The following is a 26,748-nucleotide window of genomic DNA, read 5'->3' as shown; positions in this document are numbered from 1 at the left end:
TCAAGAACATTTGGACAAGTACTTGGATAGGAAAGGTTTGAAGGGATATGGGTCAAATGAGAATAGCTTACATGGACATCTTGGTTGGTTTGGATGTTGGGCTGAAGTACCTGTTTCCATGCTATATGACTATGACTCTTGTGACAATAAGATATAAGAGCAGAATTAGGCCATTGAGTCTGATAGTGACTGATCCAATTTTCCTCTCATCCCCAATCTCGTCCCTTCTCTCCGTATCCCTTTACGCCCTGACCAATCAAGAATCTATCAATCTTTGCCTTAAGTATGCACAAATACTTGGCCTCCACAGCTGCCTGTGACAATGAATTCCAGAATCACCACCCTCTGGCTAAAGAAATTCCTCCTCATCTCTGTTCTAAAAGGACGCTCCTCTACTCTGAGGCTGTGTCCTCTTGTTTTACACTCTCCCACCATAGGAAACATCCTCTCCACATCCACTCCATCAAGGCCTCTCACTATTCAATTGGTTTCAATTAGGCCACCCGTCATTCTTCTGAATTCTAATGAATAAAGACCCAGAGCCATCAAATGCTCTTCATATGACAAACCATTGAATCCTAAAATCATTTTCATGTATGTCCTTAAGGTTTTCCTTTGAAGATACGAATGTCAAAGTAAAGTGCTACTTTCTGTAGTGATAATTCCTAAAATAGAAAATAGAGAAACTATTCAAAATTTAAATCATTTTTATTAGTTAGTTAAACAATAGATTGCCAAACTAATAATGTATTTATTTTAGTACAATTCTTGCCTGTTAATTTATAAAATCACTACATATTTTAGAATTTGATCAACCCATTACGCAAGACAAAAGTAGTATTGCAACACATTACTGAATGTGACTCTTTCCAACAGTGGTACAGCTGGATGGATAATTTAATTTAAATGCAAACTTTTCGGCAAACGTGAATTTTTTTTTAAAATTTGCTTGCTTCCTTCTGTTTTCCATGTCTGTTTCCACTGTCAATGTGCGTCAGCAGGAAGAATAAAACTTTTCTCAGACTGACCAGGGCTTGCAAGCCATTTATTTGTTGTACTTCAGCCTAGTGTTCTGAATCTTCTATGTACTCCATTTGAGATGCTGCAAGATGTAGGCTGTAAACCGCTCTGCCATCCATCCAACAGTAATGACAGACAATGCAAACCTCCTGCTACTATTCAACACAACTGCAAGAAGAATCAAACCAAAGCAAATACTCAATGCTTATAAGAATATAGTACGCTTAGAAATAAAACATTATTTGTTTGTTACTTCATGTAATATATATTTTGTTGGACCTTGAGTACTTAAACAATCAGCGCTTTTAATAATTTGAGGAAGTTCTATGTATTATTACTGTTTAGAGTTTGGAGTCTCAACTCAGTAATAGTGAAGTAAAAAAAAAGATTGTGGAACTGTTTGAAGAAAATGATGACGGGATGATTATAGGAGAAAACAAAGAATTACTTAAAATGTAGTAATCAAGTGACATCCCAATGTACTTTCGAGAAACATAGAAAACCTACAGCACAACACAGGTCCTTCGCCTGTGCCGTGTCCTCACCTTAGAAATTATCTGGGGTTACCCATAGCCCTCTATTTTTCTCAGCTCTATGTACCCGTCCAGGAGTCCCTAAAAAGACACTCTCGTATTTGCCTCCACCGCCATCGCTGGCAGCCCATTCCATGCACTCACCACTCCCTGCGTAAAAAACTTACCTCTGATATCTCCTCTGTACCTACTCCCCAGCACCTTAAACCTGTGTCCTCTTGTGGCAACCATTTCAGCCCTGGGAAAAAGCCTCTGACTATCTGCACGATCAATGCCTCTCATCAGCTTAGACACCTCTATCAGGTCACCTCTCATCCTCCGTCGCATCAAGGAGAAAAAGTCGAGTTCACTCAACCTATTCTCATAAAGCATGCTCCCCAACATCCTTGCAAATCTCCTCTGCACCCTTTCTATGGCTTTCACAACCTTCTTGTAGTGAGGCAACCAGAACTGAGCACAGTACTCCAAGTGGGGTCTGACCAGGGTCCTATATAGGTACAACATTACCTCTTGGCTCCTAAATTCAATTCCACGATTGATGAAGGCCAATACACCATAAACCTTCTTAACCACAGAGTCAACCTGCGCAGCTGTTTTGAGCATCCTGTGGACTCAGACCCCAAAATCCCTCTGATCCTCCATACTGCCTAGAGTCTTATCATTAATACTATATTCTGCCATCATATTTGACCTACCAAAATTAACCACATCACACTTATCTGGGTTGAACTCCATCTGCTACTTCTCAGCCCAGTTTTGCATCCTATCAATGTCCCGCTGTAACCTCTGATAGCCCTCCACACTATCCACAACACCTCCAACCTTTGTGTCATCAGCAAACTTACCAACCCATCCCTCCAGTTCCTCATCCAGGTCATTTATAAAAATCACGAAGAGTAATGGTCCCAGAACAGATCTCTGAAGCACTCCACTGGTGACCAACCTCCATGCAGAATATGACCCATCTACAACCACACTTTGCCTTCTGTGGGCAAGCCAGTTCTGGATCCACAAAGCAATGTCCCCTTGGATCCCATGCCTCCTTACTTTCTCAATAAGCCTTGCATGAGGTACCTTATCAAATGCCTTGCTGAAATCTATATACACTACATCTACTACTCTTCCTTCATCAATGTGTTTTGTCACATCCTCAAAAAATTCAATCAGGCTTGTAAGGCACAACATGCCCTTGACAAAGCCATGCTGACTATTCCTAATCATATTATACCTCTCCAAATGTTCATAAATCCTGCCTCTCAGGATCTTCTCCATCAACTTACCAACCACTGAGGTAAGACTCACTGGTCTATAATCTCCTGGGCTATCTCTACTCCCTTTCTTGAATAAAGGAACAACATCCGCAGCCCTCCAATCCTCCGGAACCTCTCCTGTCCCCATTGATGATGCAAAGATCATCACCAGAGGCTCAGCAATCTCCTCCCTCGCCTCCCACAGTAGCCTAGGGTATATCTCATCAGGTCCTGGCAACTAATCCAACTTGATACTTTCCAAAAGCACCAACACATCCTCTTTCTTAATATCTACATGCTCAAGCTTTTCAGTCTGCTGCAAGTCATCACTACAATCACCAAGATCCTTTTCTATAGCGAATGCTGAAGTAAAGTATTCATTAAGTATCTCTGCTATTTCGTCCGGTTCCATACATACTTTCCCGCTGTCACATTTGATAGGTCTTATTCTTTCAAGTCTTATCATCTTGCTCTTCACATACCTGTCGAATGCCTTGGGGTTTTCCTTAATCTTGCCCGCCAAGGCCTTCTCATGGCCCCTTCTGGCTCTCCCAATTTCCTTCTTAAGCTCCTTCCTATTAGCCTTATAATCTTCTAGATCTCTAACATTACCTAGCTCTCTGAACCTTTTGTAAGCTTTTCTTTCCTTCTTGACTAGATATATTACAGCCTTTGTACACCATGGTTCCATAATTTCCCTGTCTCATTGGAACATCCCTATGCAGAACTCCACACAAATATCCCCTGAACGTTTGCCACATTTCTTCCGTACTTTACTCTGAGAACATCTGTTTCCAATTTAAGCTTCCAATTTCCTGCCTGATAGCCTCATAATTCTCCTTACTCCAATTAAAACGCCTTTCTAACTTGTCTGTTCCTATCTCTCTCCAATGCTATTGTAAAGGAGATAGAATTATGATCACTATCTCCAAAATGCTCTCCCACTGAGAGATCTGACACCTGATCAGGTACATTTGCCAATACCAAATCAAGTACAGCTTCTCCTCTTGTAGGCTTATCTACCTATTGTGTCAAGAAACCTTCCTGAACACACCTAATAATCTCCACCCCATCTAAACCCCTTGCTCTAGGGAGATGCCAATCGATATCTGGGAAATTAAAATCTCCCATCACGATAACTCTGTTATTATTACACCTTTCCCGACATCTCGTCTGTACCTACTTCTAAGCACCTTAAAACTGTGCCCTCTCATGCAAGCTATTTCAGCCCTGGGAAAAAGCCTCTGACTATCCACACGATCAATGCCTCTCATCATCTTATACCTCTCATCCTCCATCGCTCCAAGGACAAAAGGCTGAGTTCACTCAACCTATTCTCATAAGGCATGCTCCCCAATCCAAGCATCATCCTTGTAAATCTCTTCTGCACCCTTTCTATGGTTTCCACATCCTTCCCATTGTGAGGCGACTATAGTATAGTTGAAAAGTTACTGCTGTAACAGGGAAATGCAGCAGCCAATTTGTGCATATCTAGATCTCATAAGTAGCAATGAGGAAATTGAGAAAGTTATCGTGTCACTCAGCCACTTGAACCTGCTCCATCATTAAGACCCCAGGTAATCTGATTAAAACTTCAACCCTGCATTCTTTGCTACCTATGTAAATATTCACCCCCTGATAATATACTGCTTCCATGGGTCTTTAAAGAAATTCAAAAGTGCATGACCCTTTGAAAGAAAAAAAATTCTTTTGTTTGTCAGAAATGGATATCCACCTTTCTACATGGAAACCACTACTTCTAGGTTCTACAGATTCTCCATAATAACCCAGCCAAGAACCCATAGGGCCTTATATATTTCAATGAAGTTCTCTCTCACTCTTTTCTAAACTCTAACACCTCCTACCCTGTCCAACTTTTCTTCAAAAGACAGGTTGTTGGGTTGGATAAATATTCATCTGAACATTAATAAGAACTCTCCTGTTCTTCACTGCAGTACTGCCATAGAATTTCATGCCACTTTGTAAAAGAAAACACATTAAGTCTGGAAGATGTCACCTCTGACAGCACAGCATTCACAAACTATATTATGTTCTCAGACCTATATCAAGGGACTTGAACTCCAATACTTTGCTTTTAAAAACTCAGAAACTATCATTAAGTCTGTACGAAAATGGAAGAGAAACGTAAAAAGCAAAACTATGTAAAATTCAGTAAAAAAGGCAAACTATAAAATGATGTATAGATATTAGCAGTTATAACAAAAGAGAATTTGAAACAGATCTGTAAACACCTCTGACTTGAAGAAAGCAGCAGAAGTCTGAAGCATCCCTGTAGCTTTCTCCATTTAATAAAACCTACAGCTCAATTCACCCAATTTGTACAGTGATTTACTATTATCACATGTACCATGGTACAGTGAGGCAACCTTTCTGTTGCATACCATATACAGATCATTTCATCAGAGTGCATTGAGTTAGTACAAGGGAAAACAATAATACAATGCAGAATAAAGAGAATTACAGAGATAGTGTAGTGCAGGTAGACAATAAGGTACAAGCCATAAATGAGATAGATGTAAGTTAATGAGTCCATCTTATTGGACAAGAGGACTGTTTAATTGTCTTATTACAGCAAGACAGAAGTTTTCCTTGACTACATTGGCTTGTGCTTTCAGGCTTTTGTTATCTTCTGCCTGATGGAAGCAGGGAGAGAATGTCTGAGGTGGGTGAACTCTTTGATTAACTTGAATTCAATGATTTTTATGGAGTGGAAGGGGGCATCATCAATATGGGTGTTGGTTTTGTTTTCTTCTCAGTCTCCTCCATGTCCATTCACATCAAATGTCAACTTCATTTGCAAACAGTAAACTCTAGAGTTTAATATCTTTTACCATGCCAGAATATAGCTTGTATTAATTTGTTTAAACACAATCATACAGTCTCTGAACAAATAAAACATGGTTAACATGGAGAGCTATAAATCTTCAACTATTGACTTTGAAACAGTGAATCTAATATTGTCAAAAAGTTACCTCTGACAGCTTGTGCGTTGGACGCCAGAACAAAGAACCTGATGAGGTTAATGTACAGAGGTGAGTAGTCATGTTCCCAAATTATAACTGGAATCACAAGGAGTTTCCCGTAACCAGATAATAATATGGCTATTAGCAGCATGTAGAGATTTGATTTTTTCTGGATGAAATCATGCTTTGTTAACCAGAAGAAGAAGAACACCCCACTCAGGAATGCAGTTAGCTCTAATAAAAGAGACCAAGAAACATTAAAGCATTATACCCATGTTTACTGAGGTAAGTGACATTTCCTTTACAAAAGAAAATAAGTTCATACAAATTACATCTTGACCTTAGTAATAAACTCAGTGGCCACCTTATGGTGTGGAACCTGGTGTGGCCTTCTGCTACTGTAGCCCATCCACTTCAATGTTTAATGTGCTGTGCATTCAGAGATGCTCTTTTGCATATCACAATTGAAATGCCTGGTTATTTGAGTTATTGTTACCTTCCTATCAGCTTGAATAAGCTTGGCCATTTTCCTCTAAGCTCTCTCGTTTTTACCCACAGAGCTGCTGCTCACGCAACACACATCAAAGTTACTGGTGAATGCAGCAGGCCAGGCAGCATCTCTAGGAAGAGGTACAGTCGACGTTTCAGGCCGAGACCTTTCGTCAGGACTAATTGAAAGAAGAGTTAGTAAGAGATTTGAAAGTGGGAGGGGGAGGGGGAGATCCAAAATGATAGGAGAAGACAGGAGGGGGAGGGATGGAGCCAAGAGCTGGACAGGTGATGGCAAAGGGGATATGAGAGGGTCATGGGACAGGAGGCCTGGGAGAAAGACAAGGGGGGGGGAATCCAGAAGATGGGCAAGAGGTATAGTCAGAGGGACAGAGGGAGAAAAAGGAGAGTGAGAGAAAGAACGTGTGTATAAAAATAAATAACGGATGGGGTACGAGGGGGAGGTGGGGCATTAGCGGAAGTTAGAGTTCATGCTATCAGGTTGGAGGCTACCCAGACGGAATATAAGGTGTTGTTCCTCCAACCTGAGTGTGGCTTCATCTTTACAGTGGAGGAGATGATTTTTGCTTTTCATACCATCCTCTGTAAACTCAAGAGCAGTGATTCCCAATGGGGGCAGTTACATGTCCTTGGGGAAATAGAAGTCGTCAGGAGGCCAGTAAGCGGCACCCTAACTTGAGGCACGAGACCTGACTGACTGTTAGTAGAGCAGGCATATCCAAAAAAAAGGAATGAGGCACTGGAACACAGGGAGAACCATAGCTCTGCAGGCAGTGATAATTGTCGTCAAAACACATCTGAAACTCGGAAATCTCATCGCACCAAACAGACATCATCGGGGATAATTAGCAACCAGGGTGCCCAACAATTCTCCTTGATTTGCAGCATGGAATGAGTTCATGCAACTTAACGGTTGGCAAGTCAAGTACGCCCGTTCAACTTTCTCTACAGATCTATGGAAAACAGGTTGTGCAACGATACTGCGCTGGCCAGAAACAAACAGTGAAATACAGCCAACCAGTGAACCTGCCAACCCCGTTTCTCTTGTGGTGTGGAAAAGTTCATACAAATGGTGAAAGATTAATAATGCCTGCTGTATCAGAAGTGCTCACCATTGTTCTCAAAATGGATACCAGTATTTTAAAAGCAATTCCTCTGAGTGATAGCTCTGTAGCTTGTCGTACTGACAAAATGAGTGAAGACACTGAGTATCAATTGTGCAGAGCTACAAAACTCAGAATTTGGGATACAGCTTTATGAGTTAACTGTGCAAGACAATGAGGCATTGCTATGAACGGTTAATCAAAAATGGAAATGTTTATGAAGAGATTCTCTTTTGTAAAAAGTTAAAAATAAATGTCAATGGTGAATCAATCTAGGATAAGGTCAAAATGTATATTGAGGATAAAATATTCCCATTAGGAACACAATTTCTTGGGCAACAGATGGAGCACCATATACGACAAGTTGCCAAGCTGGTTTCAAACAAGAGAAAATCTGCAGATGCTGGAAATCCAAGCAACATGCACAAAATGCTGAAGGAACTAAGCAGGCCAAGCAGCATCTATGGAAAAGAGTACAGTCGAGTACAGTTGACATTTCGGGCTGAGACCCTTTATCAGGTAGACACATTTTTACACTCTGGGAGCACTGTAGAGTATATTGTGCCTAAGGGGGGCACTGGCAAGTATGAAGGTGCCTTTGACGGCATTGAGCTAAAAAAAGTTGGGAAACATTACTCTAGAGACTGGTGCTTGAAAATCCTAGCAAGTCGACAATTTCTGAGATACTTAAACTACTCCGTCTGGCACCAAGAATCATTCCACAGTCAAGTCACTTAGATCACACTTCTTCCCCATTCTGATGCTTGGTCCTCTTGACCATGTCTGCATACTTTTATGCACTGACTTGTCGCTGCTTGATTTTACTGATCAGATATTTGCATTAATGAGCAGGCGTACCTAATAAAGTAACCACTGAGTATACATAAGCTAATTCATAAAAATGTATCAACTAAAAACTATTAACAAGTTGCAAAAACAAATATACAATCAAAGACATGGTTAAAGAGAGTCTTAAAAAACAGGAAAATCAGTTGAGAGCTTCAGGCACCTATGGCCTAAAAAGCTGAAGAACAGCCACCAACTGTAGAACAATTAAATTAGGATTACTACCAAGACTAAAATTGGAACAAGGCAAATAGCTGTAGAGCTGGAGAAGATTGCGGAGCTGAAGAAGACTACAGGATATGGAGAAAGGGAGTCATACAGAGATTTTGTACAAAAAGATGAGATTTTAACATTTAATGATAACCATATTGTTGTTCCTTTCCGTGCCTTGTCGCGCATCGGGTGCCAACCTTGCCATTTCTTTAGCATTTTTGTTTGTTTTTACAAGGCCGAGTTGCTGGCTTGACACTTGACCCAGCACAGATGGAAAGCATGCAAGCAGCTAACCGGATTCGCACCCTGAACCACTCGCCTTGAAGTCCGGTGCGGATGCCACTACACCAGTGGCCAGCACTGCCATATTGGGAGCCACCATAAATCAGCAAGCATGAGGTCAAATGCAAGTTTGGATAAAAGCAGCAGAGTTTTGAATGACTAAGTTTATTGAAGTTTCTAGTTAAGGCCAGGACAGCATTGGATAATTCATGTTTGAAAGCAACAAAGGCATAGATGACAAGCACATGAGATTGCAGGAATATGAAGCAACATTTAAAAAAAATACAAACATACAGTGAGTTGAGACCCTGCATTAGGATGATACATGAACTTTCCAGCAGCAGATGAGCAAGGTGATATTGGGGAATGTTACACAGGTAGGAATAGATGGCATGGATGTGTGCTCTAGCATCTACTGTCTACCTGCCTCAGACAAGAAGAAAGTTGAAATTAGTGGCAAGAAAGTAGTAATTTGAAGCTAGAGACCACAAGTTAAAATTTCATCTTTACCAGTGCTGAGTTCGACGGCATGAAGAGGAGAAGTAGGGCAGGGTCAATGATAGATGCTTATGAAGCTCCAGAAATAAGATAGAAGGGCATGTAGATTAATCACTGGATTCAATAGAAATCAGCATAAATTATTGTGTATATAGTACAACTTTTAGATGGTCATCTATTGTTATGATCTGTGTGATCATTTGAATTTATGTAACATAATCAATTTAAATTTTTAAGCAAATTGATTAATTCAAGCATTTAGATACGTTACCATTTTTCCAAGGCAAAATATTACTTTAAATTATAAGCATATTGCAATAATTTTTTTCATTTATTCTAGTTTTCCTACCCACATGGTCAAGATGGGTAGATGATCTGGATTTCAGGTTTGTAACAATCAGTCTGTTGCTACACCTTTCTAGCTGGGCACAGGTAAAGAATGCAAATTATGAAATGTGGAGAGACAAACTTTGGGTTTGACATGTCGCATTTTACTTAAAACAAATTAAACAAAGACAAAACCACATCATGTTGGCTCAGAGGTGTAAATATGACTTTCAACTAGTATGACACAGAATTAACCAACACAGTTCCAAGTACCCCATCAACCCAATAAATAAGTAATAATAAGTGATCTTACCCAAACTAGCCAATCCAAACATCAGATAGAAGTCCCATTCTTTGGCATAACGAATTATATCGATTGGATCAACAGTTTGCTGTGAATCCTGTAGCTGTGACCACCTAAGATATGCTTCACATAACAAACAGAAAATGCATAGCTTCCAGTGAATCTGAAAGAAATGTGTAAAACCCAATGAGTTTTATAAAACAGTTCACCGATAAGCCTTGTATGTGAAAGGTGCTTCTGGTAAAACAAAATTACATAAACCACCCACTCACCTCATCTCCTTCACCACCCACCATTATTGACTTCAAAAAACTCTAACTGTGGAGGAGGGGAGAAGATACAAAATGTTGGTTTTTAACAAGGAAATATTCATTCACAAGATGCAGATGATGTTTAGAAGACTGACACTTGCGCACATCCATTACTGCCCTTGAAAAAGGTTGTTTGCCATGCTTTGTTAGAGTGTATTTAAGAGTGAAGAAATTGCTGTGGATTTGGAGATGTGTTTAGCAACCATAGCTCATTTCCAAAAGAACAAGAATGAACAGATATATTTTGAGAATTATCTGTTCTGCTTTCCCAACTAATACACACTTATAAATTTCAGTTTTATTTAATTATCTAAAATTAAATTCTTCAGCATCCATGGTGAAATCATCAGATTCTCACCCTCTGGAATATTAGTCAATTAAAACATCTGCAATGCTATGATCTCGCGACTTGGGTGTCACCAGTAACAGCAATAATGATGAATAGTTATACTTTACAAAACAAAAATGTAAGTCACCAGAGATTTACCCCCCTCTTTATTTACTACAATTACCAAGCTAATCACAACATAACTTGGCAGTTTAAAATACTTACATTAATTTTGGAATTGAGGATTATATGCCTATAAGCTTGAACTTTGCACAAGATCGCATCAATGAGAATAATCACTGGGTCATATTCAACATATTTATCAACAGGTTTCTGGCATGATCTCTGCAAGGGAAAATACATTTCAGCACTATTAGCCATTAATTTCCCCTTTAGATTCAAACTTCTAGGCAACATTTGTGGGGGAACTTCATGTCATGAGCACTAGTGACACTGAAGCTATAGCATTAAACTTTAATGAAGAAAAACATCACAATCAAACAGACCTTTTGTCACTCATGAACCTGGTATTTTGTTACTCGCTGGTGGGGGAGTCATGGACCAGGGGACATAGCTGCAAAGTAAGGGGACAATCATTTAAAACTCAGGCATGGTGAAATGTCTTCTCAGTGGGTAGTGGAACATTGGGATTCTCTGCCACAGTGATAGTGGAGACCAGATAATTAGATATAAGCATGGTGCAGAGAGATTGAGGAACTGAAGAGAAGGCGAGGAACTGAAGAGAAGGCGAGAAACTGGAACAGAAGGGTGTTGAAGCCAGCATACATCCCCACAATTGTGCTGAATAACAGGGCACGTTTGAGGGGCTGGGTAGACTGCTTTAGCTTTTATTTTTTGTGCTTACCACTTTCTTTCAGCAAATACCTCACTAGTTGGGTTATTCTCCAGGTTTCCACCCTCTCAAAGGGTAAAAAAGCAGGAGAATAACCCACCCTCACTAGCTCCTTTCCTCTTTAAATGTTACTGTATTTCTAACATCCCAGTTGTGATGAATAGCCATGAATCTGAAACATTATTGTTCTTTTTAGATGTTGTCTGCATTGCCAAATATTTCCAATAGTGTCTAGTTTTATTCAGATTTATGCAGTATATTGCTTTTGTATTCCTGTTGACATCATTTATTGTGTGGTTTTAACGTTGATCAGTATCTGCCTTAAGTGGATTCCTACACCCTCCTTTGGGTCGAGGTTCACAACCCACAGAGAAGTTTCTCCTAGCCTCAATCTGAAATATGCAACACCTTATTCTGAAACTATGCCTGTTTGCTTTAGACAACCTGACTAGAGAGAACATCCTGTCAGCAACTCCTGTCAATTATTCTCAGCCTTTTGTTTCAATAAGATCACTTCTCATTCTTCTACTGTATATTCCAATGAGGATATATCCAACCTGCTCAAGCCTTCTTCAGAGCCAACACCTTCATCCCAGGAATCAACCTAATGTACCTTTTCTACGTTGCCAATACAAAAACATTCTTCCTTAAATATGAAAACCAAAACTCCTTGCAGTACTGCAGCCTTTGGCTCCCTAGCACCCCAGAAACTTGCATTTACTTCCATATTTTTACAGTCCACACCTCTTGCAATAAAGGTAAATTTCAATTAGCCTCCCTAATAGCAAGCTGGCACAGCAAGTAAACTTCTTACTTAGAACTCCTTGATTTCTTTGAACTGCAACATTTTATAGCATCACTTAAGTAACAACTTGTTTTTCAATCTTTCTTCCAAAGTGATAATCTCACATCTTCCTACATTATGCTTTATTTACTAACTTTCTGACACCCAGCAAATCTACCTATATGCAGCTCCTTAGAGGCCATGTTGGGAAACTGAAGCTGCAGCTCGATGACCTTTGGCTTGTTCAGGAAGGTGAAGAGGTGAAAGACAGGAGTTACAAGGAGGTAGTCACCCCAAGGTTACAGGAGACAGATAAATGGGTGTCTGTCAGAAGAGGGAAGGAAAAATGTCAGATAGCGGAGAGCATCCCTATGGTCATCCCCCTCAACAATAAGTACTCCATTTTGAGTACTGTTGGGTGGGGGGGAGAATAACCTACTTGGGGTAAGCAATAGCAGCCGTGCCTCTGGCACTGAGTCTAGCTCTGTGGCTCAGAAGGGTAGAGGACTAAACCATCTGGTCTATGCCTGCTTGGTCATCTAACTATGGGCTCTTACCTTGCTAAGCAGCCTCATGTGTGGCACCTTGCCAAAGGGCTTTTGAAAATCCAAGGACCACCGATGCTCCTTTGTCCATCCTGATTGTTAATTCCTCAAAAAATTCCAAGATTTGTCAAGCAAGATTTTCCCTTGAGGAAACCATCCTGACTACGGTTCATTTTATCATGTACCCTGAAACTTCATCCTTAACAATCGACTCCATCATCTTCCCATCCATTTGGGTCAGGCTAACAAGGCCTATAATTTCCTTTCTTCTGCCTCCTCTCCCTTCTTGAAGAGCGGAGTGACATTTGCAATTTTCCAGTCCATGGAACCATTCCAGAATCTAGTATTTCTTAAAAGATCATTACTAACACCTCCATAATCTCTTCAGCTACCTATTTCAGTCCATCTGGTTCAGGTGACTTATCTACCTTCAGACCTTTCAGTTTCCCAAGCACCTTCTCCCTTCACTCACTTATGTCCCCTGACACTCTCGAACATCTGGTATACTGCTAGTGTTTTCCACAGTGAAAACAGATTAAAAATACTTATTCAGTTTGTCCATCATTTCCTTGTTCTCCATTACTGCCTCTCCAGTTGTCCAATACCCACTCTCACCTCTCTTTTACTCTTTATATATCTAATGCGTCGGTATCCCCTTTGACATTATTGGCTAACTTACCTTCATATTTCATATTTCGCTCCTTATGGCTTTTATAGTTGCCTTCTGTTGATTTTCAAAAGCTTCCCAATCCACTAACTTCCCACTAATTTTTGTTGTATTTTATGCACTCCCTTTTGCTTTTAATTTGGTCTTCACTTCTCGTTGGCCATGGTTGTGTCAACATGCCTTTAGAATGCTACTTTTTGTTTGGGATGTATCTATCCTCTGCCTTCTGAATTGCTCCCAGAAACCCCAGCCATTGCTGCTCTGCCATCATCCCTGCCAGTGTCCCCTTCCGGTCAACTTTGATCAGCTCCTCTCTCAAAGGTTTCAAAGGTACATTTATTATACAGCTCTGAAATTTGTATTCTCCAGATAGCCATGAAACAAAGACAGAACATGAAAGTCATTCAGAGAGAAACATCAAACCTGACCAAACCCCATCCAAAAAAGAATGGCATCCCGATCATCAACCCCACCCCCGCTCCCTAGACAAAACGGCCTCTGTAATTCCCTTTACTCCAATGTAATACTGATACATCTGACTTTAGCTTCTCCTTCTCAAATAGCAGAGTGAAGACTGGATTGACTAGGTTTATACTCGCTGGAATTTAGAAGATTGAGGGGGGATCTTATTGAAACATATAAAATTCTAAAGGGATTGGACAGGCTAGATGCAGGAAGATTGTTCCCGATGTTGGGGAAGTCCAGAACAAGGGGTCACAGTTTAAGGATAAAGGGGAAGCCTTTTAGGACCAAGATGAGGAAAAACTTCTTCACACAGAGAGTGGTGAATCTGTGGAATTCTCTGCCACATGAAACATTTGAGGCCAGTTCATTGGCTATATTTAAGAGGGAGTTAGATATGGCCCTTGTGGCTAAAGGGATCAGGCAGTATGGAGAGAAGGCAGGTACAGGATTCTGAGTTGGATGATCAGCCATGATCGTACTGAATGGCAGTGCAGGCTCAAAGGGCCGAATGGACTACTCCTGCACCTATTTTCTATGTTTCTATCATGTTATGATCACTGCCTCCTAAGGGGTTTTTCTTTTACCTTAAAGCCCCTAATCAAATCTGGTTCATTACAGAACACCCATTCCAGAATAGCTAATCCTCTAGCGGGCTCAACCACAGCTGCCCAAAAAAGCTATCTTGTAGGCATTCCACAAATTCTCTCTCTTGGGATCCAAAATCAGCACAAACCTGATTTTCCAAATTTACCTGCATACCAAAATCCCCTTGACTATCATAACATTGCCCTTTTGACATAGATTTTCTATCTCCCATTTTAATTTATAGCCCAAATCCTGGCTACTGTTCAGTGACTTGTATATAACTCCCATTAGGGTCTTTTTACCCTTGCAGTTTCTTAACTCTACCAACAACAATTCTACACCTTCTGATCTTATGTCACTCTAAGGATTTGAATTCATTTCTTACCACCCCAGCTCCACTGCCTACCTGCCTGTCTTTTCGATACAATGTGCATCCTTAGATATTAAGTTTCCAACAATAATCTTCTTTCAGCCACGACTCAGTGTTGCTTACATCATACCTGCCAATCTCTAACTGCACTACAAGATCATCCACCTTATTTTGTGTACTACATGTATTCAAATATAACACCTTCAGACCTGTATACGCCACCTTTTTCGATTTTGTCCCTGTTACACAGAAACTCATTCCACTAACTGCAATTTTGCCCTATCGTCTGCCTGTCCTTCCTGACGGTCTTACGACACACTGCCTTTTCTTGTATACCAACAGCCCCATCCTAGCCCTAACTGTGGAAGTCGAATTCAGATAAAGTCACTCAGAGACCATATAAGTACAAACTCTTTATTCAGAGCCTCCGGGGCATTTGAGTTAGTCGCTCAAACAGGAACAGTCTGTGACTACTACGCCACCAGCCGGTTCAGGTTCAGGTCTAATCGGTCCCTTTTGTACAGGTCATACCTTCCCCAGAAGAAATCCCAATGCCTATACCAAGTTCCTATTTCTTGTGCTTCATGTAAATACTGAATACTGGGAAAAGAGGAAGAGATCTAACATCTGCAAAAGTTGTCCTCAGATAGTTTCTTTAATTTGATATAGACAACATTGAATTCTCTTCAGGAAACCAAATCTTTAGATCTGTCTTTTACAAACTTGGGCTGGCTCTGTTTGTTTAACTCAAACTACAGTATATCCTTCAAAGTTGCTTGAATTTCCAGCATCTGCAGATTTCCTCGTGTTTACAGTATATCCTATAGGCTTTATACATTTGCCACTTTCCAAAACATTGATACCTCCCTTGTTTAGGGAAGATTTAGGATGATGCTCTGATATTCCATCATCTTCACGTTAACTTCACAACCCGAGCTACAATCCAGGTGATTTATTCACTCTTAGCACTACCAGTGTATCCTGCCCATAACATTTCACCTGCAAGCATATTTCAACACCTCTGTCCCCAACAAGTTCCTTGTTGCCTCCCACAATCCTTGACTACGCATGTAGAACTTGGGGTGCCCTTTTACCAATTCCAATCTCTTATCTATTGCTAGACTACCTTTTCTCTTTACTTTCCCTCTCAAGTTATGTATTTAGCCTGGTTCTTTCTTACAAAAAATACCCTAATGTATTATACACATATTCTTTGGTCATTCTTCACCTAACGATCCCTAATATTAGCTCCCCTAAAATTACCTCTTATACATATATAACCAAAATATCCCCTCCTTAAATTTCATCCACTGTTGTATTACATTTTAAGCTATCAATCTTTGGAACCATTTTAAAGTGGCTGGATTCCCTCTCATTACATTAAAAATAGAATCTTACATTGGACTGCTCCTTGCTCCACTCTATTCGTAATATCGATAATAATTGGACCTACCCAAGGCAGTTCTCCCACTGACACATGGCCTACTTCATATACTTGCATCTAATCTAACAATACCTCCTTTCCGGCTAAGCAAAGAATAACACTTCAGAATACCCCTTCCCCTTTACTTCATATTATTCCAAATTGATATTTTTGATAATTGAATCCTACTAATATCTGTGGTTACACACATATGCTGCTGGTGAACGCAGCAGGCCAGGCAGCATCTCTAGGAAGAGGTACAGTCGACGTTTCGGGCTGAGACCCTTCGTCAGGACTAACTGAAGGAAGAGCTAGTAAGAGACTTGCTTTTTCTCTCTCTCCCTTTTCTCCCTCTGTCCCTCTGACTATACCCCCTGCCCATCCTCTGGGTTTTTCCCCCCCTCCCCCTTTTCCTTCTCCCTGGGCCTCCTGTCCCATGATCCTCTCATATCCCTTTTGCCAATCACCTGTCCAGTTCTTGGCTCCATCCCTCCCCCTCCTGTCTTCTTCTATCATTTTCGATCTCCCCCTCCCCCTCCAACTTTCAAATCTCTTACTAGCTCTTCCTTCAGTTAGTCCTGACGAAGGGTCTCGGCCCGAAACGTCGACTGTACCTCTTCCTAGAGATGCTGCCTGGCCTGCTGCGTTCACCAGCAACTTTGATGTGTATTGCTTGAATTTCCAGCATCCGCAGAATTCCTCGTGTTTGCGTTTTTAATATCTGTGGTTTATAGCTCTTGCACATTTCTAATTTCCCTGCAGATTTGCTCCCTTATTTCATTCTCCTTACTTGGTGGCAAAATATTGCAAATGTACCCATCCCCCTTTTGCTGGTCAGCTCTCAGTGGATAGACTGTCTTTGCTCCTTCAAGGAAATCATAGTTTCTCAGTATTACAATGTTTTCACTAATCAGTACATCCAGCCAGCCAGCCATGCTTTTTTCCCTTCCTCATCTTTTCTGAACACTTTCTGTGAACAGTAAGTGACACACCTCACCATTTCTAAGCCATCCACTAATATACACATTTCATTAAAACTTTGTATGCTTATCACTCACCATCTTTATTCACACCAACATGCAGGGTAAATTAATCATTGTACTTCGTGTAGTTCTTTGGAGCATGCTTGTTTCTAAAACTGATCTACCTGCTTTTCTAGTACAATCAAAAATTATAACTCTTCTCAGCACCTTTTTCCATTTCTGAGTGTTCATGGATATTCCCCAGTCAATATATCTTAACATTTCTCCAACCCCACAAGCACATTGATCCCAGTCCTGCTGAAATTCAACCTGCCCCTTTTGAGTAGATGCTTTAAGCCCCACAATGGGCCCCAATGGCCCACATCCTTATTTATAAATACCTTCCGAGCTGCTGAAAGTCAGACTGCGTGACCTCAGTACCCGTTCTGTGTTTTTGCTTTATCAAAGAAGTACCAAAGTAAAATGCTGAAGATCCTAAAAGCTTACAGAGTGCCAGACCGTCTACTGAGCACAATAGAGTCCAGCTATACCAAAACCATGGTGGAAGTTGTATCACCAGACGGAGAAACAGCAGTGTTCGAGCTCCTAGCTGGAGTGCTACAAGGAGTCACTCTGGCACCCTATATCTTTATAATCGTCCTTGATTACGCTCTACGTCAAGCTACCAAGCTTGGTTTTACCATAAAACCAGGACGAACCAAAAGGGTCAGACCAGTTACGCATACAGATCTTGATTTTGCGGATGACATAGTCCTGCTCTCTGACCAGATGGAGGAAGCACAGCAGCTACTGACAAAAGTGGAAATTGAGTGCAATAAAGTTGGACTTTATCTAAACACTAAAAAGACAGAGTACATGGCGTTTAACTGTGACAAAGGTACTCTCAAGATCATAAAGAATGATACCATTAAGAAAATCTTTAACTAAAGTACCTCGGGTCAAGAATGGTGAGTTCGGAGAAGGACATAAAGATACAGAAGGTGCTGGCGTGGAGGGCTACGAATGATATGAAGGAAATCTGGGAAGTCAAACCTGACCAGAGGGCTTAAAAAGAGGATCTTCATAGCAGTCATAGAGTCCATTCTCAAGTACGGATATGAGACGTGGACTCTCACCAAGACTATGTGAAAGTCTCTATACACGAAGTTGCTATACATGAATGCTCCGGATGGTTCTTGACGCGAGTTGGCAACAGAACATGATGAATGTCGAGCTCTATGACGACCTACCAATGCTCACCACTAAAATTGAGGCCAGAAGACTGCAACTAGCGGGGCACTGTCTACGCCACCCTGAGCTACCTGCCAGCCTAGTCATCATATGGGAGCCCAAGCATGGGAGGATGAACCCTGGGTGCCCTCCCAAGACTATGGTTAACACGCTCCTAGAAGACAGTGGCGTGGCTAATGTAGATGAACTGAACATACTGATGAGGGAGAGGGAGAAGTGGAGAGACCGTCATCGTGCCCGACGCCGGCCCCCTAGGCCTGAGTCGACGTAGTAGTAGTAGTAAAGAAGTGCAGGGGTCATAATAATGATTAAAGATAGCTGTCTGTCTCTGAAGTCATGAAATCTAAATAATAGCTTTATTCGTATATCGAAATACAGTGTAATGTGTTGCTTAGCGTCAATGACCAACACAGTCTGAAATATTTGGATGCAGCTTTCAATTGTCGTCACACTTCTGGCAACAACAAAGCATGCCCACAATTAGTACGTCTTTGGAATGTGGGAGGAAACCCACGCAGTCACAGGAAGAACATGCAAACTCCTTATAGTGTTGGGAATTGAACCCTAATCTGACAAGTGGCGCTGTAGAGTATTGTGCTTACCACTGTGCTAAAGTGCTGCCCTATAATTATATATTCTTTAGCTTTACGATTTTTTTTCTCTACTGGTGCTACCATTTGGACTGCATTTCTTTAATCTGCCCCAGCAGACTCAGATACAAAGAGTGAGTTGGAGAGCAATACAAATTCTTTTGATTTCTGCTTTTCCTACTCTTCTGGGTAGCTACCTGTCCACAGTGCTGATTTCTTTCTGCCTGTGGGGTTAGCAACTCCCAAAATGTGCATTTCAAGAAACCCTCAACCTCTCTGATACCCTTGTCAGTTCAGAATACAGCACTTGTTTCTCAAGGTTGTGATAAATTTCATTGATGCTGCACAGGAGACTGAGGAAAAAGAGGTTAGAGTGCGAATTAGATGGAGCAGCTGAGGTTGAGCTGCGGGTCACACTTGTGCACATAGAACATAGAGGTATACAGATCTTGTAGAACATTAAGGTATGCAGATGTCCCAAACGTAAATCATTCACTAAATCTGCACTTGTTTGCAAAAATTAAAGAACACACTGTAATCTACAAATATCAAATCATAAGAAAGACAACTAAGCCACTGCTCCACCAAGAAATAACTCTTTTGACAACAACACACATCAAAGTTGCTGGTGAATGCAGCAGGCCAGGCAGCATCTCTAGGAAGAGATACAGTCGACGTTTCAGGCCGAGACCCTTTTGACAACAAATAGGAGCGCATAAGATGTACTGATCTGTCTTCAATATACTAAGAACTAAACCTTCACAGAATTCTTGGGTTTTGAATTGCATAGATTTTTCTTTCTGGTGATGAAATCTGTCCCTACCTAATCCTGAATGGACAGCTCCTTATCTTGATATTGCAACTCTTAGTGTTTGACACCCCATGAGACTTAATGATCTGATTATTGCTGTGACCGCATAAACTAAAAACAGATAATACTGCAGGTATTCAGCGGGTCAGCCGATATCTGTGAGAAGAGCAACTAAGTTAAAGTTTCAGGTTGAGCTAAAACGTTAATTCCGCTTCTCTTTTCACGGATGCCGCCTGCCTTGAGCATTTTGTTTTTATTTGAGATTTTCAATGTTCATTTACCTGTATTGGCAGTAGACGCTTAGCCAAAACTGATTTCTCTATAAATGAAAGTTAATAAATCGGAGGGTTTAATGACGGGAAAGTAATGCACTGAGGAAATAAAATGGCCGTAGAGGAGCACAAAAGGTGCGAATAGGAAAGGAGGTCGGAGGTTCTGAGCAAATGAGTGTTTAGAGGCACGGAACTCAGTTTTTTGGTCGAGATGTTGCAGTGTGGTTAACGAGGGAGAAGTGCGGATGGTGGTGACGGCGAGGGGACCTTCCTTGTCGCTTATCTGCACTCACACAAATGGTGATCTTGATGATACCGTGGCTGTAATCCCTGTGCAACTCCATCGCCTCCTCGTTGCACTCCACGCACCGATACATAGCATCCGACGGCGGCGAGGCCCCAATACACTGCCGGTTACCGGTACGCGCCAAAGCGGGCTGACAGACGGCAGGCATTGCGCCGCGAAGCATCACGGAAGATATGGTCCATATCTTTGGACTGCGCCTCTTTTGTAATCCCAAAGCGAACGACAACTCCCAGCGTGCAGAGCGCTCCTCCAAACTCGCCGGTTACCCGTATGCTGCTTTCGCTGACGAGAAGCAGCGCAAACATGGCAGCTGCCAGTCAGAGTGCGGCGGTGATGGTTGCTGCTCAACTTTTATTGTTTACTTTGCACGGCTTGGCCTGGGCTGAGTACTTTTCGCTTTTATCGTTCAATAGCAACAGCCACTTGCAGAAACCAGGCTGTGTCACCCAGTCAGAACTGGCGAACTCGAAGGACTTGGTGGAATGTGGTAAGAGCCTGTACTTTTTTGTGTCCTTTTTTTTTATCCAGTGCGGGTTCCTGCTGACTTCCGCATCTGCGGCCAGGACACGAATTTGCAAAGTCACTGGATCTAACCAGCACGGTTTCATCCCTATTAAATACATATTTGTCACGTGTTCTGGAAGTTTTCTCATGCAGTTTATTTTAAATTATAATCAAAGCTATCCAGTTAGTTTTTTATTAAAGTCTGAGCTGTTTACTGTTCAGATAGCACCTGCTAGTTGACAGCATTGTCTTGTTTCCTCATCCTTTACATTGGCAAGAACAGAATCTTTTAAAAGTAATAAACATATTAAGGTGGATCAGAATTCAAAGGAAGAATATGTTTCTAGAGCATATAAACTAGCCGATCGAAAGCACCAATAATTTTTTTTTACTAAGGTTCTCGAAGATAAGGAAAGAAGTAGGAGTTTGTAATGCTATTGTTTGGCCTGCGATGTCTAAATTTTCATTGAGGTGTGTTTACATGAAGTTATCAGAGAAGTGCATGATCATTGAACTCAACATTCCAACAGTAAGAGTCAACCACGACAAAATCATTTCTGATAAATGTTTTAGGAGAAAGGGCACTGAAAACTAATGTAGATAATCAGTTTGTCTTTGGTATCTTTGGATATGTAATACTGTAATTCATGTAGATTAGCTACAAGTATTTGTAAATACACACTAAGTCATTGTGATCTGTGTACTTGAGAGGTTGGTTTCAGGCTCCATCTCAGATTTTTCACAGAAATGTACATTAACATTTCTCTGTAAAATATTGTGATCAGTTTTCAGACTTCTTGTTCCAAGTGCATTATTGTGTTCTGATTACAAGATAATGATACACAGATCTTGTGATTTCAAATGGGAATCCTCCAATGAAAGTAGCTGGTATCTAATGGCAATTCTGTTTGGGTGTTTAAATGTTTTAATGTGTATATAATACTATTAAAATGTATGTGGAATACAGTACTTATGTTAAGTCAATGTATGTATTGGGTATAAAGAAGGATTAGTGTGATCCACATGTTTTGTTAGTTGTGGGAAGTCCATGTTAATTTCGTACATGGATACTGAGGATTTAGTGTATTGGGATATCTGTCATGTGAGTAAACCCATTTTTTAATGGTGATCACAATGAAGAATTGACATTGACATGTTTTAAATGCTGTCTATATTAAAAGGACATCAAATTCTCCGGAATTACTAGCAAGCCAGCTACCATTTATTTGCCTATAATGAAGATACTAATAACAGTTACTAATACTAAAGATAACAGTTTCAAGTGATGAAATGATCTTTTTTCTCAACAGTTGTTTAATGTGTTGTTTCACTCTGCCATTTCCTGTGGTTTTGTTTGTAAGACTGAAAGCAGAGCCAAATCAATTCTTGCAATTGTGTCCAGCCAAGCATGCATTTGGAGAATCGTGGCAATACTGTGAGATTATTTTCCTCCTGCAATTCAGCACAGCTGAGACAAATTAGGAATTGTTTTACTTTCCTAATTGCTCATATATCCTGAAGCCTTTCCTCTTCTGCATAAAAAGATGTAACTGCACTTTGAAATTCCAAACAAATTCCATTTTTGACATGTTGTTATTTTGTGCTTGATATATAAGCAGCAGTATAATAATGGTTCGGCCAGCATGCGTATGTCTAGGGGAAGACAGCCTCTGGCCCAGCCAAACTGAGAAATCTCTTTATTGTGGATGCTGCCCGGTAACAAATTCGTACCACAAAATATCAGACAGTACACCATATGCAATTAAACTATTGAACTTTATAATCTTAATCTGACTATCGGGTTAGTAAAGTAAATAGACAGAAAAAGGGCCCATTTTAATGCATAGTCTAATGAGCACATTGGAGCTCACGGTTCCGTCCATTCATTCCCCATCGACCTCCTCCGAGTGTCACTGACCCCCAGACCCTCGCTCAAAGTCCACTCTATCGGGCAGTCTACCAACTCTCTCCATTCGCGTCTTCTCTCTCCATCTCTCGCCGACAAAAGGCTGCAAAATCCCTTCTCTCAGACCCACTAGAAAGAACAACATGCCTCTCATTGGATGGCACACATTCCAAAGCTCTGTTATCTCTAGTCATAACCCAACAGAGAAACCATTACATTAGCAGAGAGACATTACAGAAAGGCCATTATATTAGCAGTGAAACCTTACAGCGCTTTACACTTAATTTAGCGATGTTGTTTGAGAGAGAAACATTAGCCAGGATGAACTCTTCAGCTGGCTTCTTTTATAGCCATGGGATCTGTCCCATGGCACCATGTGAGAAAACAAACAAGGCCTTATTACTCATTCAAAACACAGTTCAGGTGTGTAATGGAGTCAAGCAACACAGAAGTGTCCTTTTGGCCCATTATGAACATGCTGACTATCCATTTTGTTAACTTACCAACACTATTGGGGGCCAGTAGCATAGTGGTTAGCACGATGCTCTTACAGCTTTCCTATATTGGGCCTTTCGGAGTTCAGTTCCAGCGCTGTTCTGTAAGGACTCTTTGTCCTTCCATGGAATGTATAGGTATTCCCCGGGTGCTCTAATTTCCTGACACTGTCCAAAGATGTACCAGGTAGGTTGATTGGTTATTGTTAACTGTCCTATGATTAGGTTAGGGTTCATTGAGTTTGTTGGGGGTTGCTGGGGTGGCGTGGCTCAAAGAGCTGCAAGTGTCTACTCCATGCTGGATTGTTAAAATTAAAAAAAAAATCTTTTGGTGTGTATCCTTCTATGCCTTGGTGATCCAAGTGCTTATCAAGGTACTACATAAATATTGCGAAGTACCTGCCTCAATGGCACACTCCAGATTCTAACCATCTCTTCAGAATTCTTTTAAACTTTCTCTAACATGCTATGTCCTCCAGCTTTAAAAACGCAAACACGAGGAAATCTGCAGATGCTGGAATTTCAAGCAACACACGCAAAAGTTGCTGGTGAACGCAGCAGGCCAGGCAGCATCTATAGGAAGAGGTACAGTGGACGTTTCGGGCCGGATGAAGGGTCTTGGTCTGAAACGTCAACTGCACCTCTTCCTATAGATGCTGCCGGGCCTGCTGCGTTCACCAGCAACTTTTATGTGTGTTCCTCCAGTTTTAGATGTTCTTCCTATGGTGAAAATCTCCCTGTAATCTACCGTTTGTACACCTCCATCAGGAGCCCCTTTGCTGTGACTTGAAAAACTATTCAGCCCCCACAAGTATCTTCACCTTTCCCTCTCATTTTCTAAATTTAACATGTATTCAGGCAGAATTTTTGTTTGAGCTTAACTACAAAACATTGTGCATCATGTCGGATCAAAAGAAAACAAGTCGACAATTTACCAAAAATTCAAAACCAAAATTGTGAGGCTGAGAAAGTATTTATCCCCTTTGTAATTACTGCCTGAACTTTTCTCAGGTGCAATACTGTATATTACCTTAGCAACTCACCCAATTTGTTGATTTAGAAAATTGGAGGATCACCTGCTTTCAATGTATTCATAAGAATAACTACCCCGTCTCTCTGTAAGGCCCAACATTATGGTAGATTTTCAAAAGACCAAACCAAAATGAAGACAAAAGAGCATTCAGGACAAGTCAGGGAAATGACTAAATAGAGACAAATCCAAAAAGACTACTGGCTGTAATATTTGTGAAGGGTGGTTCAACTAAGTACTGAACTAAGGGGTATGAGTACTTTTGAACTGCTGACATTTCAGAATTTGAATTTTTATTTTATTCATGCTTTACAATGTTGGTCTCTAAAAAAGGAGCGCGTGATTCACAATTAAAAATTATCGGTTAAATTGATCAAAGTCCCTGGCTGTATACTCATTTATGTGAACAAGGGGTTGGGAGCTGAATAGTTTTACAAGGCACTGTACGGTCATTGGAATACAATCCCAGTCCATCCAGTATCTCCTTATAAATAAAATGCTCCATATCGGTGCATTTGTTGTGGCTCCTCTGCAGTGCAATCCTTCCTGTGGTGTGGCAACCAGAGCACTGCACCATGGTCCAGCTATGCTGGAGCCAATGTTTTGTGAGGTTGTACCATAGCCTGCCTAATTTTATAATCTTTGTTCTGAAAGCAAGTATCCTGTAGGCCTTCTTCTCCATATTATTTACCTGTGGTAGCTTCTTCAAGGATACAGACTTTTGTACCAAGGTTCTTTTGTTCCTCGATTCCCCACACAGGGCCCTACTCATCACTGAGTGTGGCCTACTCTTAACAGTTCTCCCAGAGTTCGTTGCCTCACACTTATTAGGATTAAATTCAATTTTCCAGTGCTCTGCTCATCTGCCAACAGTGCAGTGTTGTACTGTAGCCTTCAAATATCTTCATTACCAATGCCATCAACAAATATTGCCTCATCTGCAAACTTGCTAAACATCCCTCCTACATTAATATCTACATTAATTATATATACAGTAAACTATAGGTTTGCCAGCCTGGTCTTTGTATTACAACATTGATTGCGTTTTGCTACTCACTAAACCAGCGGTCCCCAACCATCGGACCGCAGACTGGTACCGGGCCGCAAAGCATGTGCTACCGGGCCGCAAGGAAACGATATGAGTCAGCTGCACCTTTCCTCATTCCCTGTCACGCACTGTTGAACTTGAACATAGGGTTGCCAACTGTCCCGTATTTGCCGGGACATCCTGTATATTGGGCTAAATTGGTTTGTCCCATACGGGACCACCATTGTCCCGTATTTCCCTCGCTAAAGTAGAGTGTTCCTAGGAAACCATTCGTGCCGAAATGGCGTAAAGCGAAGAAGCAATTACCATTAATTTATATGGGAAAAATTTTTGGGTGTTCCCAGACCCAAAAAAAACCTACTAAGTCATACCAAATAACACATAAAATCTAAAATAACACTAACATATAGTAAAAGCTGGAATGATATGATAAATACACAGCCTATATAAAGTAGAAATAATGTATGTGCTGTATAGTCGGGAAGATTAAGGCAAAACCGATTTGTGGGGGGAAAAAAATCGGCACGTACGCGCATGCGCACACAGGTGCAAGGCTTCATGGTCGTGGTAGTCTTTCCTGGGGTAAACACAAGTGTCCCGGGATTTGACTGCTACCTTTGTCTCTTATTTGGGAGTGAGAAAGTTGGCAATCCTAACTGTAAAAGACATGTTGAGGTGAGTTTAATCCCACTTGAACACCGGGGTGGGGGGGGGGGGTTGGTTAGCTGGTCTGCAAGAATATTGTCAATATTAAACTGGTCCATGATGCAAAAAAGGTTGGGGACCCCTGCACTAAACAACCCTCCACCCTCGCTCCTTTTATGAAGCCTTGTATTCCATGGCTCTAATCTTTTGTTCATAAGATCCTTGTTGGAATTGGGCTAAGTCTCCAACTAACTATGTAATCCACTTCAATTATTCTACTTTGATAATGCATTTTGTTACCTCTTCAAAGAAACAAATTAGTCATGTTGACCATTTTTGATTAGTTACTGCTGTTCCAATTGTAGATCCATCTGTTCAGTATTTTCCCCAATACATTAGCTCTACTGTAATTACCTGGTTTATCCCTCCTGCCCTTCTTGAATAACAATAGGAGATTCTTTGTCTTCTAGTCACCTCTTCTGTGGCCTGCCAGGAGTCTGCCAGGTCTCCAACAATTTGCCATATATTGGAAAGCTTGGATATATTTTAGTAGATCTTTGGGATTTCAAGACCTTTAAGCTTTTAATACATAGCCTTTAATATATTTTTAATGTAACATTGAACCATGGTAACACCCACAAAATGCTGGAGGAACTCAGCTAACCAGGTAGCATTTATGGAAAAAAAAGTACAGTCAACATTTTGAGCCAAGACCCTTTGTTTCAGT

General features: G+C 40.9%; 2 protein-coding genes across 4 annotated transcripts in view; one reads left to right on the top strand and one right to left on the bottom strand.

Moving 5' to 3' along the window:
• Positions 1-738: 738 nt before the first annotated feature.
• arv1 (ARV1 homolog, fatty acid homeostasis modulator) lies at positions 739-20,789 on the bottom strand. The gene is made up of 5 exons (XM_072265991.1): positions 20,381-20,789; positions 10,735-10,854; positions 9,880-10,033; positions 5,797-6,021; positions 739-1,188 (listed from the first exon to the last, which is right to left on the bottom strand). Exons 1-5 carry the CDS (start codon positions 20,555-20,557, stop codon positions 1,082-1,084), a joined length of 783 nt encoding a protein of 260 aa, XP_072122092.1. The 5' UTR covers positions 20,558-20,789; the 3' UTR covers positions 739-1,081.
• ttc13 (tetratricopeptide repeat domain 13) overlaps positions 20,671-26,748 on the top strand; it is a 116,154-nt gene continuing 110,076 nt past the window's right edge. For all 3 annotated transcript variants that reach the window (XM_072265983.1, XM_072265982.1, XM_072265984.1), the window contains exon 1: positions 20,671-20,881. In XM_072265983.1, the coding sequence (XP_072122084.1) occupies positions 20,698-20,881 (184 nt within the window). In that variant the 5' untranslated portion in view covers positions 20,671-20,697. The remainder of the gene's footprint in view (positions 20,882-26,748) is intronic.

This window comes from Mobula birostris, chromosome 8 (assembly GCF_030028105.1).
Source record: "Mobula birostris isolate sMobBir1 chromosome 8, sMobBir1.hap1, whole genome shotgun sequence".
NCBI classification, from domain to species: Eukaryota; Metazoa; Chordata; class Chondrichthyes; order Myliobatiformes; family Myliobatidae; genus Mobula; species Mobula birostris.
The sequence above is the reverse complement of the archived record's forward strand: the minus strand, read 5'-3'. Positions and strand labels throughout refer to the sequence as shown.

Bases quoted from the DNA above. Each gene is read 5' to 3' on its own strand.
- arv1 (XM_072265991.1), bottom strand. From the start codon at position 20,557: ATGCTTCGCGGCGCAATGCCTGCCGTCTGTCAGCCCGCTTTGGCGCGT. The intron at 10,034-10,734 runs GTAAGTATTTTA...CATTTCTTTCAG, and splicing joins TCCTCAATTCCAAAATTAAT to ATTCACTGGAAGCTATGCAT. The intron at 1,189-5,796 runs GTAACTTTTTGA...TTCTTCTTGCAG, and splicing joins CAACGCACAAGCTGTCAGAG to TTGTGTTGAATAGTAGCAGG.